We start from the raw sequence: 18,574 nt of genomic DNA, 5'->3' as shown, positions 1-18,574 counted from the left end.
ATTGTTAGTTAGATTTTTAAACAAAAATTAATTACTAATAAAAGCAAAAAAAAAAAACTTTACACAATTATAGAATTATAAAAAATATATATTGATTTTTTTATACAAAATATAAAAAAACAGTGTTAATATACAGAACTCAAAGTCTTCAAAGTAGTAATGTAAATAAAATTATTTTTTAATTCAATAAACTGAAAAAAATATACGCCGCAAAAAGAATACAAGATTTTAAGTTAAAAATATATTTTATGTGTTTAGTTAAAGGTTAAAATCAATATTTTATGTCATGACACAACTTTGGTAAGTTTCATTGCTGGAATTAATCAATTTAATGATCCTGAACTAAGTTTATTACACTCCAAATCAAATGTTAAGTAAATCTCAATTCTGTATCATTTCCTTAATTTGGGAGATACATTTGTTTAAGTCAAATATAAAAAAACATAACGTGAAATCACATGCCTTCTTTAATAGGTTGTTCGAAATTCTTGTAATTGTATTTTTGTACCCATATTATTTTCATTTTTGTAAATTTAGTCCTTTTATTTTATTAGTGTTAATTTATTTATTTATTTTAATGGTTAGATATTGTTCTACCTATAAACATAACATATAATATTTAACAGAAATATAAAATATGACGCAATGGTGATGTGTTATGTCGGTACGAATATACTAATTGATAATATAATATTTTTTATTGCGTATTTTTGCAAAAAAGAGTTTAAGATACTGATTGATAATATAATATTTTTTATTGTGTAATAAACGTGAAATTTTTTTGTACTAATTAATAATATAATATTTTTTATTGCGTATTTTTGCAAAATAGAGTTTAAGAGAATATACTAATTGGTAATATAATATTTTGTAACGTGAAGTTTTTTTTTTTTGCAAAAAAGAGTTTGATTAAAAAACAAGACAATATAATATAATGCCATGTTTGCATTTTTGTTAAATATACTAGATATCATTAACTAATAGAATCAATTACATAATTAAAATAATTAAAATAATGAAAAACAAATTAACCAAAAGGTGAAAAAATAAATTGAAAAGATAACAAAAATTAAAAAAACAAAATGGAATTGAATGAAAAAAGCCTTCAACATTTTGTTTAGTAGCACAATTTGGCCATTATATATTGGATCTTGCTGAACAGTTTTGTGTACAAGGTACTACTTCTACTGCAACACTGAGTAGTAGCCACAACCCTCTTTCAAATTTCAAAATTAAAATGTTCTATGGATATTTATCTATCTCTTAGCCATTACCATCCAAGTGCTCAACCTTAAAATTCTCATGTTCTCTTTCTCACTCCCTCACTCACTCACTCACTCTGTTTGAGTAGTGTTTCTCTCCCCTGCCATTTCTGAACATTGAACCTGATTTTTGCTGCTTTTTTGCCAGTGCATTTTCCTCCCTTCACAGCTACCACTAGTAGATTCGGTTTTATTGGTCTCACTCACACAACCCCTTTTGTAGCCACGTGCACAGAGTCAAACCCAATCCTCTCTTTTTCTTTTCCAACCCAAGAAAAGACATAACTTTTCTCCACCCTGTAACGAACATAAAAAAAAAGCAATTTTTTTTAGCTCATAGTTCTGCTGAATTTTTGGACCAAGATGGGTGCAGGGGACTACTACAAGATCCTCAAGGTGAACCGCAATGCCTCGGATGAAGAACTCAAGAGGGCATATAAGAGGTTGGCCATGAAGTGGCACCCAGACAAGAACCATCAGCACCACCTTGTTACTAAAGAAGAAGCTGAGGCCAAGTTCAAGCAGGTTTCGGAGGCTTATGATGTTCTCAGTGACCCCAAGAAGCGCCAGATCTATGATTTTTATGGCCAGTATCCCTTGAATTCTATGAAGGTGAAGGAGGAGAAGGGTGACGGGGTTGTTGAAAGAAAATTGGTGTGCACCCTTGAAGAACTTTACAAAGGTTACAAAAAGAAGTTGAAGATCTCAAGGACTGTTCATCATGGATTCGGGTAATACCTGTGTTTTAGTCTTGTATTTCTTGTCTTAATTCTTGCATTAGTGGTGGAATGTGTGTTTGTAGTTTTAATTGTTTTGCTGGTGAATATGCATGGTTGAATTATTGATTTGCTTTCATGTTGCCTAAGAAATATTTTGTTTGGAGTGCCATTAGCTTATGAAAGGGAATTCATTTTAGTGTTTATGGGTGGGCTATATGTGCTATGATGTTGATTGAAATTGTAATAATTCTGAAACTATCAAAACAAAACTTTCTGATATTTATTGGGATTACTGTATATTTAAATGGACGAATTATTGTCCAATATTTGGCTAGATTCAAGCTCCAATTTCTGTATTATTTTGTAAATTATTGTACAATTTACATTTTACTTGATACTGTGATTTATTCGCTCTGTTTGATTTATTAGCATATTTGTTTTCTTATTTTGCCATTCCACTTCTGGTTTGACTGTTTTCTGTATTGGCTTTTCACTTACTTGGCCTGATCACACACACTTTAGCAGGCACGCATGCATACATGTGGAGAAAGAAGATATCTTTTTATTATTTTGGGATTTGCGTTGGTCCTCTCACTTTATTGTAGTCATATAGAAAAAAAGTGAAACTATTACTTAGCAAGTTGCATAAAATATGTTGGTTTTGTGAAGATATTGGAGTTTAAGGTTTGTTTTCTGGCGAACTTGGTTAAGTGAATAGATATTGTTTCAAATATGACCTATTTTCTATTACCTTTTACCATTTGAGATTGCTTGGAAATATGTGCTTTTGGGTTCACAAGTTTACTCTTTTTGATTTTTGCAGTAAGTTGAAGACTGAGGAAGAGGTCTTGAAAATAGATATCAAACCTGGTTGGAAGAAAGGCACAAAAATAACATTTCCTGGGAAAGGCAACCAAGAAGCACAAGCTAGTGCTCCTGATGATCTAATCTTTGTTGTGGATGAGAAACCACATGCTTTATTCAAGAGGGATGGAAATGATTTGGTTGTCACACAAAAAATCTTACTTGTAGAGGCTCTAGTGGGAAAGACTCTCAACTTAACAACCTTGGATGGAAGAGAGCTCAGAATTCAAGTGACAGATGTTGTGAAACCAAAATTTGTGTTGGTGGTCCCAAATGAAGGAATGCCAATCTCAAAGGAACTTGGAAAGAAAGGAAACTTGAGAATCAAGTTTGATGTTATGTTCCCATCATGGCTCACCACACAACAGAAGTATGAGCTGAAAAGGATTTTGAGCAACACTGATGACTAATTCAGTGTTTTATGTCTAGTGGCCTTTTCCCAATTAACACACATGAGGTGAGGGCTCAGTTTACAGTGTAAATATTTACAATACAGCTTTAGTCTTAGACATGAAAAGTGTGCATAATACAAATAAACCAAGCATGTTACTACCATGTCTGCAGTGTGGTGTAATTTTGGAATAAAGCGATTTCAGCTGCTTTAAGGGTCCTGGATTGTGTTCAATCAATATTACAATATATTATTGAATGGATGAGAATATTTACAGTCCTAATATGTTTATTCACACTTTTTACTTCTATTCATATTTAAATTTTGACTTAAATAACTTTTAGCTGCTATATGTGTGTTTATTTCATTGTAGTATTTAACATTTCTGTTAACAATGCGATCATTTATTAAAGACATAAACTTAAATGAACTAAAAGATTTTTTCAATCAAAAGAAGCTAAGCGAATGCAACGGAGACACCCCTACCACACACTCTGCAATTGACATCAAGCCAAATAATATCATTAAATCATAAGGAGTGGCTAAAAAGACAAAGGGGACAGAATCAAACCCAAACAAGAACAACTCTATTTGAACCTATAATTTGAATGACAATATTTATTTTTATTAAAGTCGGTAGCTATGATCTAAGGGAGAGATTTCCATCAACCAAACTCATTTAAGGACTGAGCTGGACAATATCAATGGTTGTAATAACTTCATTAAGCTCAACAAAAAAAATGTTGAAACATCCTAGTTATTAGAGAAGCCCCCATGATATTGGCCTTATAATATCTAAAGATATCTTCACAACTTGTTGCTTCAGAATTGTCTCTAAATAAACCATTAGTGTTGCACTTGGTCTAACCATGCCAAAGAGGAGTCCCCAAAAATTGCAAAAATACAATAAGCTTTCCTAGGGATGTCTTTGATTTTAAGTTGCTTAGCAATTTCAACAATGGAAGAATTCATGGAGGAACTGATGGTATTTTCAGTGAGATGACATTCCTAATGATTAGGAGATAACATTCTGCACTGAAGGGACTGAGTTGTTGGAGTGTCTCCTATTCCTGCAATGCCAAATGGCCCAAACAACTAAGGTGATCGTTGCAAAAACAGCCTCAACCACATTCTTTGACAAGCTTGAGGACAGAGAATAAATATTTTCCTAGATGGATTATTGTTGATATTTTTATAGGAAAAACTCTGAATCCAACTCTAAAATGTTCTTAGAGAACAGATAAAGGAGGAAAATATAATCAGTGATTTCATAATCATTTTGACAAAGGCTACACATAGATGGGATGAAACAACCTCATCCAAAACTCGTTTCCCATTGGTATGAAAATGAGTAGTCTGAAGATATTTGCTTATAAGAATCTACATTCGTTTTACAGTGGCCATGCATTTGGTCCCATGATTTCTCTATCAATTTCTGCATTTATTGTCAAAACTTTGGAAAAAAAAAATCCCTTTTTTTTTCTAAGTGAGGTGTCGTCTTTTGCTAATAATGTTGATTGCAATTGATACTTATGAAAGTGTAAAATATCACTAACCAATCCAATGGATGTGACCTTTTAATACATATATTAAATAGACATTGGATGAATCAGAGCCATTTTCTGTCGTTTTTCATTCATGGCTTAAAATCAGCACCGACACATTACAAATTGCAAATAGGTCTAAATATTAAATTGTGATGTGAACATTAAACAATGACACTTGTTTTTATCTGAACATAATGGTACCAGCTTATTCAGCTTCCTATAGCTTTTTCCTTTTGTTTATTTTTTCAAAAAACAGAAAATTAGACAAAACTAGAATCCAAGGGACAAAACATGATGAGAAACATCCCCAAAGAAAACATTCAGGGCACTCAAATATTCTCTGGTTGTGACTTCAAAAGATTATGCCTAGCAAGAAGATCTGGTAAAATATATGTTGAAGTGAACTTGCTGAATTTAGTATAGTAGATGATCACACATTCATTTTCTGTGTTGCTCAATCAACCTTTGTAGCTCCTCCTTTTTTACTCCCACCACTTTATCAGCCACTTTTCCTTTCTTAATTAGCATGAAAGTTGGCATTCCCTGTACTTGGAAACGTTCTGATACCCCCTGTTATCATAATCCAAATCAGTTACCTAGTTCTGGAAATAATTTTTTACTGTAAAATAATGAGTGAACTTTTGATATTGACCTTAGGTAGATGATTTTAATCCTCATATTTTTAACAACACATAACTTAATTTCATCATTTTTTATGAAACTTGTTATATTAAAATAAGAGATGAAATTTACCAATTATGTAAATATGAAAACCAAAATCATCATTTTTAGAATATAGAAACTTAGACAAATTTTAACCAAAAAGCTAACACATTTTACCAATAATAGAGTTTATGTAATGTATGATTTTTGAAGTTAGGAACTAATGAGTTAATAAAGTGAAAAAGAATGAGTGATTATACCATTAACTCATCCACATCAATCTTGACAAACTCAACGTCTCTAAATGTGGCAGCAAACTCTTGGATAACTGGGTCCATTTGTTTGCAAGGTCCACACCATGAAGCAGTGAAATCAACCACCATCTGTAGCAATGAAAAATGATCTCAGTAAAGCCAATTTTTTTCTTTTGCGGTGAAAAATAAACCAAAACATTTCACCACTTCAATATGATACAATAATTAACCAAAGTACAGTGCCTAGACAAACCAGTTTGTTAGTTTGTTTCAAGGCATCAAAGTGCTGATTCCATTTAGCAGAGGAGTGAAAGGTGAGGACTTGAGATGGGAGTGAAGTTGGTCTACCACCATACACCATGGCCATGTCAGATAAGTCTCAAAGTCTGATCCCACGTAGCTTAATGCTTCCTTTCTTCTAAACCAAAATTGGCTTATGACCTTGTATGAATCAAAGTTAAGTTGAAAAAAAGAAGAGGTTCTGTGTTTTGGATGATGGAAAATTAAAGTGGAGGGAGAGGCTTATATATAGACTAACAAAGTAGTGGGAAACTATAATATGATTTCTTTTGAAACGTATCAGATTCTTGTGTTTGTGGCAAGCTGTAAATTGGACCCTCAAAGCTAGCAAGTTCAGGGAACACTATGGAGAGCATAAGTACCTGCAAAAAATCTATGGTCCCATGGTGTTAAGATGAAAGTACAGTTACCTCTTTCAAATTCCCATGTTTTGGGACTTAAGGTTTCTTTCTTCTAGACAAAAAAAAGTTTATCCTTGTGTACAAGAAGTTTCCCAAAGTACACACAATCATGTTTGTGCTGAAAGATCAAGCCAACGTTTTGGAATTAAATATATGGTGAATAAGAACAAGTCTATACTTCAATCTCTCATATATTATAATTGAGTGTGTGGTGTTTTAGTTTTATTATAAAAACACTCAAATTCTCATATCTTTTCTAATTTTATGAACTTTCGCCTCTATTTTTTCATTGAGTGTTCCTCTATTAACTAATGATTAAAACCGAAATTTGATTGAAATATATTAATGGTTTAAAAGTTTTGACACTTAATTATTGAATATTATCAAAATATAATTATTTTAAGAATCAATTTTAGAGTGTTTTCTAATCGATTAACAATAATATAAAATATTATATGCATCATACATTATCACTAATTAACAGCAATGGATTTTCAATGCTACTTCAAATTAATAAGCTAATAAAAACAGTTTTTAGGTTATAAATTATCAATTAATGATGTCTTTAAAATTATTATAATAAGATAAATTATTTCTGAAAATACAAAAGTAGTAAACCTCGAAGTGTATGTAATTAATTAATATATTTCGTTTATTACTACACTAGTATGAATTTTACATCATAAAATTTAATATATTGTGATTAAGCATTTCTTAGATTAAAGGTTACACTATAAAAAAAAAATTATAAAGGGGGTGGTTATTAATAATCGTCATAAGTTTCTGTATAATACGACGTCTTAGTAACGGTCACAATTATCCTTCAGAATGTGTCATTTTGAACTGCCATAATTATCTTTCAGAATAAAAATCCCAAGTTTCCTACCCTCCATACATCATTTCTCATTATTCTTAATTGTGTTGAACTCTTGGAAACTAAATACACTCTTAACTCTTCACATTTTTCATAAACACTCTTCCCTCTCTACTAAAAAATATGCCCCTCTCTCATGAAACACTCACGAAACCCTACCACTCTCGCCCCTCTCTCTCCAAACCCTACCTCTCTCCACTCTCGTGTCATTGCCTGCGAACCCTACCTCTCTTCACTCTCGCGTTCACGCGTTACACTCTCTGCCATGGTCCGCCATTGCCGCCTCCTCTGCCATCGTTTGTTTAGGTTTGAAATCTACGGTTGGATTGTTCCTAATTTGTCAAATCTATTGTGGTTCTTAATTTGTGAAATCTATTGTGTATGACTATGTTGATTGTGTTATTGTCTTTTCCCTCTGTTGGTTGGTAACTTCCCTTGTGTTAACGGCTGATCCTTCACTTGTCGAAAATCTAATGATCAAAGTAAATTGTGACAAAAGTGAATTTTACGGAGGTACCAGATTCTGATTTCCAGTCTTCTTGTTTTTTATTCCGTCTCTTTCTATTTACTCTCTAAATTTTCCTTCATTCTTTTTCTACTTTTCGTTGTGGTAAAACTCTACTTCATGCAGTGGCTTCCCCTTTCATAAGAGGCTCCATTAAAAACAAAAAGAATAATTGTTTTAGAAATAGGCTATAAAATTGAAATTTCTCTCTGATCAAACACCATTTAGCAGAAGAAACCAGTTAGTAGGAAATTACATTAATGATAGTAAAATTACATACGAAAAATCAGAAACTGGAAATCAGAGGGCTGGCTACAATGTTAACCGACAGGACATTATTATTGTTCCTTTTATAGGGAAAGATATATTTGACAGACCAAGCTAAGGTATTTTGCATGAGTCCTTTGTCAATATTATTTTGGCAATTAATCTAGTTTTGAATGTCACTATAGAATCTTGTACATTAGTTTATAATTAACTCGTTTACTAGAATTGAATTTGATTTTTAAAATAATATTACTGACCATAATGTTATGGTCTTATTATCAAGTTGTTGTAATAAAACATCACAAAATTATCTCTGCAGTAAATGGAGCAACACATTATTGTCCCTAATGTTATAGTTAGTTGTTCTGATTTTAATTCTTTGATATATTTTCCTAGAGTTTGAAATAATCATCACAAAGAAGCAATGTTGATTTTGATAAACTTTCTATGATTCTGAATAACATTTATGTCTTCTTTTAGCTTCTGGGATCCTTTGTTCCAAAAGAGTATTAGTTGAACGATCACTCTAACTGTGGATTACTTCCTTGTGCCTCCTTGTTCTCTACTAATCTAAAGTGGATTTATTGGTTGGTATGTTTCCTTATATTAGAAGCTCTTTAAAGTTGATATATCTCTGTATCTTACGTCCCATATTCCATTAGTGATAGTATTTTATTTTATGCTTCATGACTTCACCAAGTGTACATTCCAATAATGATTCTAGCAGAACCTCTAAAACAAGTCTGTTTTGGTGCTTCTGCAATCTTAAATACATATTGTGGGATTTGTTAATGGCCTGAACTTTTCAAATTGCTTTTTCATTCTTCCATTGTCAGACCTTGAACCCTAAAGAATATAGTGGGATTTTTTAGTGTTAACATTCAATTTTCATGTAATGTTTTATAAAGTTGCACTTTCTTGGTTAGATGCTTTGCTGGTCATTGATATGTGTTGATATGATGCATCGTGCAAAGATATGTTTTTAAAGAAAACAAATGCTAAATTATGGTAATGTGCCAAGATAGATAAAATTGGTTATTGGAGCTAAGCAAGTCTAAAGGTTGCGATTGCACAAATATTGAGCAAAGTAATAAAGTTCTTACTATCATGGAGTGATTTAAGAAATCAATCTTTCAATAGTTTCTTCTCAATGGAATAATGAAGTGGTTCACTGTAAAAACTTTTAATGTCTATAGTCAGTAACTATTATTTGTTTATGCTTCAGATATATCTCCAGAAGATCCAATTAGTATCATATTTAGTAAGGAGCATCCGGGTCGAGTTAGAGGGTTGTCATATGGAGCTTGTCCCAACCTTGTTTTCAAAGGATCCATAAAAAGGCTAAGTGGTATGAACTATCCTTCCTCTAGTTCAACTTCATCAAATGTTGGGGATAAGGTAATTTAAATTGAAATTGAGTTTGCAATTGTGAAAAATCAAATGAACACTTTGCTTGCATATATTGCTTTGAGAAAAGATGTTCGAGAACATTTTGCTGCAATGACAACTAATTTGGTTCATGCATCCATCAATGAGGTATTAATACGTTTAAATATTTATTGGTGTCTTTTATTTTATAATTATAAACATTCAAATTCATTAAGTTAAAATTATTTATTTCAAGCATCAGATACTGGAAGTGGTGCTCTATCACCTAATCAAATAATAGGATCAAGTGCTGGAAGCAAAAATGATTAGGGATGAACAACACGTGTTTTAATTTTAAATTATGTATCAATTTTTGAACAATTATTTGTGTTTAAATTTCCAATTATGTATCAACTTTTGAACAATATCATGTGTATTTTAATTTTCAATGCAATGAATGGATGCTTATAACTTTATATAGTATTTCATTTTATTAGTATTTTATTTTTTATTAGGAAAATATATTATGTTTAGTTTAATTGTGCAAATCAGATTATAAAAAAGTGGTGGCTAAATTCCATTTATTTAGAATTAAAATTACGTCAGTTCAAACCGACATATTATTTTTACAATTTTATTATAATACTAACAGTTAAAAATGTCACATTATATCCTATATAATGACGCTAAAATCCTTTTCAATGAATTAATTTGTGCAATTATGACTATCACTACCTACATATAAAAATCCTCACTTTAAACAAAGTGTTAAAGTGGTAGGTAGCGTAAGACTGTCACATTAAACTTTGTGATAGCCAATTTAATGGCGGTTTGGAAAACCGTCACCGTAACAAAGTTTTTTTTTTTTAATGTGAGATTGATAGCTTTTACCGTAAAGATTATATATACAAAGTTTTATATTGATACAAGATTATTTAATATATTTTTTATATGAATTAAACTGAACTAATGTATAATACAAAATGTTATCCTATTTAAATTTGGCACTTAAAGAATAGCAAAATATAAATGACAAAGATAAAACAATTATAAAAGATCAAAATGAAAAAAAAAACTATGATTGAAATTAAAATATAAAAATTACACACTACAAGAAAATTATTAAATAATAATCAAATTTAGAGACAAAAAATAATTAGTCATTATATTGGCTAAGTTAAATACTATTTTTAGAAACTAAAATATTATTAGTATCTAAAGTAATTTCTATTATTATAAAAAAATTACGTAATTTCTAAATTATTATCTAAATTAGTCACCAAAATTTTAGTTACTAATTTTTAAATTTTAAATTAATTTTTAAAAAATTGATAGAAATTAATTTAGAATATAAAATAGTTAGTAATGAAAATTTTAGTAACGATAGAAATTTAAAAATTATTTTATAAATTTTTTTAATAATAAAAAATATTTTAAATATTACTAATTTTTTAATTTATAAAATTATATGTAATTTAATTAATATAATAATTAATTATTTTAGTCTCTAAAATAAAATAATTGTAATTTTTGTTGTAGTTAGTTGTATTGAAGATAATTGTATTGAATATGTTTAACTTAAGTGTTATGATAGATGAAGTATGATTTGTATTTTGGTGAGAGAGAGGAAGGAGGGTTGAAATTGAAGTCTTGGAGAATCAGAAACAGAGTTTGAGTTTGAGCTGTTACATAGTTGGATTCAGCTGAAAGGGGCATCACTTACTTTATGTTCATTCTGTAAAAGAGTTCTGATGATAATTGAAGACATAAAGATAATAACTACAAAAAGAAGCCACATATGCTCCCCAATCTTTTCTCTCTCGTTCAAACAAATGGCACAACTTCATTGGTTTCAAGTAGTGATCTTTCAATGTCTTCACACCAACTTTTCCTTCTAATTCTTGCCTTCTCTATTATTTTAATCATTCTATCTCCCAAACACGTTTTCTAACACAACCGCTCATTTCTCCTTAATTACTTTATTGATCTTATATTTATGATAAATACTCAATTTAGTATAGTAATTTTTAAAAAAATTAATTTGATTCTTTTGTTTTTAAAAAATATTTAAATTAGTTTTTTTTTAACCTTCCTCTAACAACATTAAGTGATACTTATGTGAAAAAGAGAATTGTTCACATGGACTTTGAATTAAAGGATAAGCGAAATTGGATGTTGTGTGAGGTGGTACGTGACGAGGTTTGACAAAGATTAGTAAAGTTCAATATTTAAAGGTTAGGATTTTTCTCATTTGTTAACATCTTTGGAGGTGGTCTCTAAATGCATACTAGGAACGTGGTGGAGGTGGTTGGATTGTAGGGTGTTTGTTGGAGGTTATGGTGGAGTGCGATTTTGTGATTCCAAAATAGTTTTTATCTCAACGATTAATGGCTTTCGAACCAATCTTTAATGTCCCTCCCGTTAACAAAACCATTCTTATTTTTTGTTATGATTCTACAAACAATAATGGACAATCTGTCAGCATAAATTGTTGTTATGATTTTGAAACAAAAAATGAGTTAAAGCAATGTGTCAGAAATAAGTGACCCTAGTAACATTGGTGATTCTAGGAATTAGGGTAGAACATAAGAATTCATATAAGAGAATATCCAATTTTGCATTAAAATTTGAAAGATATTTGTATAAACATCTATAATTGTCGTCCCTCCCTTGGCTCCGCCACTACAGTTGTCATCGCCTCCACCTCCCTCTTCCTTAATCTTTTTTTCCCAATTTCCAAATCCTAAAATTTGGTTCACTACACGTGTACAAACGAATGTCATTGTGTGCGTCACGTCATCAACCATTAACGCCGTTGATGGAAACTTAACGGAAGAGACCAAAATGAATATTTTTAAAAAACTTTGGGACCAAATTGATTTTTTTAAAACCCACTATATTAAATTTAATATTAACCCCAAATATAAGGACAAAAAGATAATTATACCTTATTACTACTATGAAAACTTCTTTAGCGTCTTTCTCTAAGCTTTATACCTTAAATATCTCACATTTTCTTATCCTTCTAAGATAATAAAGACTAATACTTTTAACCATACAACCAAGTCACAATAGTTCAAAATTAATCTTTTCCAAACCTAATTTCTAAGTCTTAAACATTCTCCGAGGTATTTCTTTTATTCACCACAGATAAGTACATTTGATACAAAACTAAAAACTAAGATACAAAACTAAGAACAAAGGTACCTTACACAAATTTTTCAGATTTTTAATTATAAAGCTTTAACACAACACATAGGACTGGAAGACCCATAAGAAAAACGAAAAAAAATCTATTCTTACTCTTAAAGCCAATTCCAAGACTTGAGTTTAATAAATTCATTCTTTCAGTTAAGTTACACATTTTTTGTTGTAATTTTTTATTTTAATTTAGTGGTGTTATATTTAAATGTATAAAGGCATTTATAAAATGAGTATGAAATTGATATAAATGACGAAATGACACATGATGTTATGTATTGCATGAATATGTGTAAGGATATGTGAGATGATGTTATAAATAATTGTGGTCATAATGTGAAGTAAAAGGCTATATAGACGATGATTATAACCTAATAATTGTAGTTTATATGAAATATTGAGGTAAATTGGGTGATTTTCACACAAACCGTAGTCTATAGTGTTCACAATAGGCGACAATTTCACACCAAAATCGTCTATATTCTCTATTTCTAAATAGGTGAGGGTTGTATTTATAATCGTCATCTATATGTTGCTTTTATTTATAAAATTATCACTCTATTTTTTTAGACGATGCTCGCATTTGAACGGTGTCTATATGTCAACTTCCTTTTTGCACTAGTGCATATAACTTGGATATTTATATAGTGATAATTGATTGAATGAAAAATATTCAATAATCAATTGTATCTCTTATTTATTTTAAATATCTTTTGAATACCTCTGTCCAGATCCAAAAAGACCTATAAATACATATCAATCCCACATGGATTACTCACTCCATTTTCATACTTGTATACTTATAATCTATTTTTCCCTTTTTGACTTGAGCATCAGAGCATCTTATGCAGGTGGATTCCCCCTCAGTCTTCATTAACAACTTGGTGATCAATTCTCACAGGATCAAGCTCAACTTTTTAGGAATACCACTTTTCCCACCTTGGAAGAACTATGCTCTTTTCTGGTAAGAACATTTGGGATCCTCTTTTAAGACCTAGGTAAAAAAAACCACAAAATTTTATGGTTTTTACTAGAAGTTGAACCATTAGCTTGACTTCTACCAATCTTGAGATGGACCCATCCTTTTCCATTATCTTCAAAATACACATGAAAAATATTTTCCAAGAGGACACTCTCCAACACACAATAGTTGGCATGCAACAACGATAAGCGGATGAAAATTCCTTATTTTTATTATCACTCAACAAGTTATAGTACAACTTGAATATATACTATAGTTGATTCAAATTGTTGTAATGGAATAATGTTTTATTTTCCCTTTGCTCGATTTTTGTTCTTAAAGAGGGTTTGACAAACAATGTTTTAATGAGGCACATTCTTGAAATAAAATTTTCTTTTTCATATCTCTGTCTCTCGCAAAGAAATTGCATCCAAAGTCGTCTGACGTAGTTTGAAAAGAAATTAGTTATCATCACAACAGATGAAAGAAATCCAAAGCTATTCGAGATTGTTTGAAAATAAACGATCACGACATCAGATCAAAGCAATATAGTAATTTGAAAAGAAAAGACCATCACATTGGATGAAAGAAAGCAAAAGTTATTCGAGATCGTATGAAAATACAGTCACTACATCATATCAAAGTAATATATTCGTTTGAAAATAAACAATCATCATATCGGATGAAAGAAATCCAAAGCTATTTGAGATCGTTTGAAAGTAAATAGTCACCATATCATATCAAAGCAATACAATCCTTTGAAAATAAACAACCATCACATCAGATGAAAGAAATCCAAAGTTATCAAGATCATTTAAAAATAAACGATCACTACATCTAATCAAATTAATACAGTCATTTGAAAATAAACAACCATCACATTAGATGAAAGAAATCCAAAGCTATTTGAGATCGTTTGAAAGCAAATGGTCACCACATAGGATCAAAATAATATATTTGTTTGAAAATAAACAATCATCATATCAGATGAAAGAAATCCAAACCTATTTGAGATTGTTTGAAAGTAAACAGTCACCATATCATATCAAAGAAATACAATCCTTTGAAAATAAACAACCGTCACATCAGATGAAAGAAATCGAAAGTTATCAAGATCATTTAAAAATAAACGATCACTACATCTAATCAAATTAATAAAGTCATTTGAAAATAAACAACCATCATCAGATTAAAGAAATCTAAAGTTATCCGAGATCATTTGAAAATAAAAGGCACTACATCGAATCAAAACAATACATTCGTTTGAAAAATAAATGATCATCACATCAGAAAAAAGAAAGCAAAAGTTGTCCGAGATCGTTTGAAAATAAATTATCACTACATCAAATCAAAGCAATACAAATATTTGAAAAACAAAACGACAATCACAATTTGAGATCATTTGAAAATAAATAGTCACTACATCATATTAAAGCCAAAAGAAGTCATTTGAAAAATAAAGATCATTTGAAAATAAACAAACACTACATCAAATCATAATACAGAGTCATTTGAAAATAAGCAATCATCATTATAATTTGAAGTAGTTTGAAAATAAACAATCATCACAACTGGATCATAGTACAAAATCGTTTGAAAATAAGCAATCATCATCATAATTTGAAGTTATTTGAAAATCAACAGTCATCACATAAGATCTAAATAAATCATTCAAATTCATTTGAAAATAATTGACCATCAAATTGTTGCTTGAAAATAAGTGAACATCATGGTCCAAGGTGGTTTGGAAATAAACGACCATAACATCAGATCAACACAATCTGACAAGTCATTTGAAAATAAATGACTATCTCAAGGTAGTCTAACTCACAATAAATAAAAATATCATCGGATAAAAAATAACTTGATGATGAATACTTATGTAATATTGAAACTCATTTATCTATCAAATTGATTCATCTACACCTCATTTATGAATTCTGAGGTTGGGAACATATGTATCAACTTATCTAAGATATATAAATATATGCTAATGATATAATATTCAATAATATTCATATAGTAATAATTAATTAAATAAAAAAAATATAATCAATTATATCTCTTATTTATTTTAAATAATTTTTTAATACCTCAATTCAAGTAAAAAAAAAAAAGTCTATAAAAACAAATCAATCGAAGATGACGCATTCACTTAATTCTCGTATTCACTTTTATATTTATAATATTTATTTTTAATGACTTTAACGTCAAAATATATTTTGTAGAAAAATCATGACTCGATTTTCACCAACCAGTGATCAATTCTCGTTAAATTCGACTTCTTAGAAATATCAATATTTTCATTTTAGGAAGAAGAAAGTTATTCTTCTGTAAGAAGAGTATATAATTTATTATCTTTCAATTTTTTGTGTGTGGTTATGGTGGTGGTGTTCATGCGTCCATGAACTTCCTATACCTGGATTTTCTTCGGCATAGCTCAGTATTTTGTCCACAAGAAGAAAGAGTACAGTCCAGCTGCAAGAACCAGAAAACGTTGTAAGAAAAAATGGTTTTAGGAGAATCCATCTGCATAATACGAATATCTAGAAGCATTAAAAAATATATAGACTAAAGAAAATCAAGAGCAACAGTATAAAAACAAATAGGATTCTTCATCCATTAACAATCAAAGCATGGTATTAAATATATATATTGTTATCTATTTATTAAAATAAACAAATTCAATGAAACTTTAAACAAGTGGGACTGGAATAATTCGAAAATAACTGAATTCTTGACCTTGCACATAGGCATCAATGAATATCCTTAAAGAATATATTATTTGTGTGCCACAAAATTAGTAATAAACTACATGCCAATAAAGAACGGTGTTAAATCAGATCTGTCAGCTGTTACACGAATTGACTTCAGTGTCATGTGACATATTAATTCTTTTCTATAAAATGTCTCAATTCCACAAAACCAGAATACCTTTTTTCTGGAAACAATGTCATTATTATATATATATATATATATATATAATAAAATAAAATAAAAGTAAAAAGAAGATGGAGACAATTGACATTTTGTGTGTGGAGTAATAGTGTGAACCAACTTCCCTAAATATATCTTATTAATATTTAGTATAAAATTTCTTTAATTTTCTTTTTTATTACATATCTTTAGACCTTCTACCAAAATAAAAAGTTATTTAGTTCATGTTAACTTTACTCGAAAGTTAGTCTCTTAATATATTAGTTTTACCAATTTTATCCTATAAAACATCATTGAATTGCCTATATTAAAATAATTTAATGAAGTGATGAGCAAATTTTAATATAATAATTCAATAAAAAGAATTTACATTCCAAAATATTTTTTAAAAGATAGTAGTTTTTCGTTTCCTATTATATATCTTTGTATAGTTACGAAGCTTTTGTGATGGGATAACCACATTTGTGTCGGCAACAACGTGCATTCCTTTTGCCATGTCATGCCCCATTTTCTACTCGGTGTCGGCAACAACATTCTCCTCCATGAAATCTATGGTCCACTTAGAGTTACCCTCCTAAAAAAAAATCAATAATGATAATAATTATTATAAAGATATTAATTATAAAACTAAATAAATGATTAAAAATCACTATAATTTTTAATACATTTTAAATTTATTTTCTAAAAGAAAACTATATATACTGTAAAATAATAAATTGGTGATTATAAACAATGACGATTTTTATAACTATTATTGAAACAATCTTAAATTGTATGATAATTTTTGAACCGTTATTGTATCCATTTTATATGATAATGTTTTTTTGAATTATCGTCGTATTTACTACGATTTTTATCATGGTTTTTTAATACATTTCTTTCTCACTATTGCTTACTATTTTTATTTTTTTTGAAAAGATGTTCATCTTCAAACTCGTTACTTCTTCCCAGTTTTGGTTATTATCGTTGGTCATTTGCGTTTAGCATCGTAATAACTGACGGTTACATTTAGTTTGCAAATTCAATTTGTTGTTGCATTTTCACTATTTTTTTTTATCAGTAATAAAAAATAAATAAATAGGGACCACTTTCGGGGTGGTTCAACCCTTATACAGAAAAACAAGACATCAAACACCTAAAAACGCGTCTACCAACCCAACACACCGGCACCCAAACCAACTCTAACCAGAATCAATGAAACAGCCTCATACAAGCCAAAGGATTTAAAACCCAACTAGAATAAGGGAAATAAACAGAATTAGATTTTGCAACAAACCAAGACCACACCTTTACTTGCATCGAAGCAAACACTTCAGACACATCTATCACACCTCTATTGAAGATGATCGAGTTCCTATGTTTCCAAATTTCGCTCACTATACCAACCCAAATTGCACTCCAGACATCATTAACAGACTCAGAAGCCTGACTCATCCTGAACTGTGAAAAGTTTGTCAAAGGGTCCTTGTGGAACACGAACGATACACCAAGCCACTCGAAGCACAAACACCAAATACACCAAGCAAACCTGCAAACAAAAAACAAGTGACTAAATTTTCACTACTATTCAACCTTTTTCTCTATTATCATCATTTTGCATTAGTTCTTACTTCGTTCTAACATTGTTGTTTTCACTTGTCTCCATTACCACTGTTAATAGAAGAAAATTATGAAATACAAACTAATTTTAGATATAAAAAATAATTAATTGTTATAGTGACTAAATTAGAGACCGTTTTAGAAACTAAAAAAAACTTATGGTTTCTAAATTAGTTTTTATTACTGTTAAATGGTTTCTAAATTGGTATCTAATTAGCTTACAGGGTTTTTGCTACCAAATTTAGAATCTAAATAATTGGTAGTTAAAACTTTGGTAGCTAATTAAATACCAATTTAGAAACTATTTAACAATAATAGAAACTAATTTAGAAAGCAATTTTTTTTTAAGTAAGTACAAGACAAAAAATAATTATCTTACAACTTCCCACTAAGGACATTTCTCATACAAACCAAACACATGTATAGTGGTGCAGTTTAAAAATGACATGAGGTGCCAACAA

The 18,574-nt window shown here is 29.8% G+C and overlaps 2 protein-coding genes across 2 annotated transcripts; one reads left to right on the top strand and one right to left on the bottom strand.

The window, feature by feature from the left end:
• Positions 1 to 1,120: 1,120 nt before the first annotated feature.
• LOC137806627 (uncharacterized) lies at positions 1,121 to 3,519 on the top strand. Its single transcript, XM_068606839.2, has 2 exons — positions 1,121 to 1,993; positions 2,805 to 3,519. Exons 1-2 carry the CDS (start codon positions 1,626 to 1,628, stop codon positions 3,253 to 3,255), a joined length of 819 nt encoding a protein of 272 aa, XP_068462940.1. The 5' UTR covers positions 1,121 to 1,625; the 3' UTR covers positions 3,256 to 3,519.
• A 1,322-nt stretch (positions 3,520 to 4,841) lies between these two features.
• LOC137806626 (thioredoxin H2) lies at positions 4,842 to 6,590 on the bottom strand. Its single transcript, XM_068606838.1, has 3 exons — positions 5,954 to 6,590; positions 5,707 to 5,829; positions 4,842 to 5,353 (listed from the first exon to the last, which is right to left on the bottom strand). The coding sequence occupies exons 1-3, from the start codon at positions 6,065 to 6,067 to the stop codon at positions 5,222 to 5,224; spliced, it is 369 nt and encodes a 122-aa protein (XP_068462939.1). The 5' UTR covers positions 6,068 to 6,590; the 3' UTR covers positions 4,842 to 5,221.
• Between the last annotated feature and the right edge of the window lie 11,984 nt (positions 6,591 to 18,574).

Source organism: Phaseolus vulgaris, chromosome 3, assembly GCF_051622355.1.
Source record: "Phaseolus vulgaris cultivar YP4 chromosome 3, ASM5162235v1, whole genome shotgun sequence".
NCBI classification, from domain to species: Eukaryota; Viridiplantae; Streptophyta; class Magnoliopsida; order Fabales; family Fabaceae; genus Phaseolus; species Phaseolus vulgaris.
This window is presented reverse-complemented; position numbering and strand designations above follow the sequence as displayed.

Excerpts from the sequence above, each read along its gene's own strand:
- LOC137806627 (XM_068606839.2), top strand. The coding sequence starts at position 1,626 with ATGGGTGCAGGGGACTACTACAAGATCCTCAAGGTGAACCGCAATGCC. Across the intron at positions 1,994-2,804 it reads ACTGTTCATCATGGATTCGG|TAAGTTGAAGACTGAGGAAG; the intron begins GTAATACCTGTG and ends TGATTTTTGCAG.
- LOC137806626 (XM_068606838.1), bottom strand. The coding sequence starts at position 6,067 with ATGGCCATGGTGTATGGTGGTAGACCAACTTCACTCCCATCTCAAGTC. Across the intron at positions 5,830-5,953 it reads TGAAACAAACTAACAAACTG|ATGGTGGTTGATTTCACTGC; the intron begins GTTTGTCTAGGC and ends TCATTGCTACAG. Across the intron at positions 5,354-5,706 it reads TTGATGTGGATGAGTTAATG|GGGGTATCAGAACGTTTCCA; the intron begins GTATAATCACTC and ends TTATGATAACAG.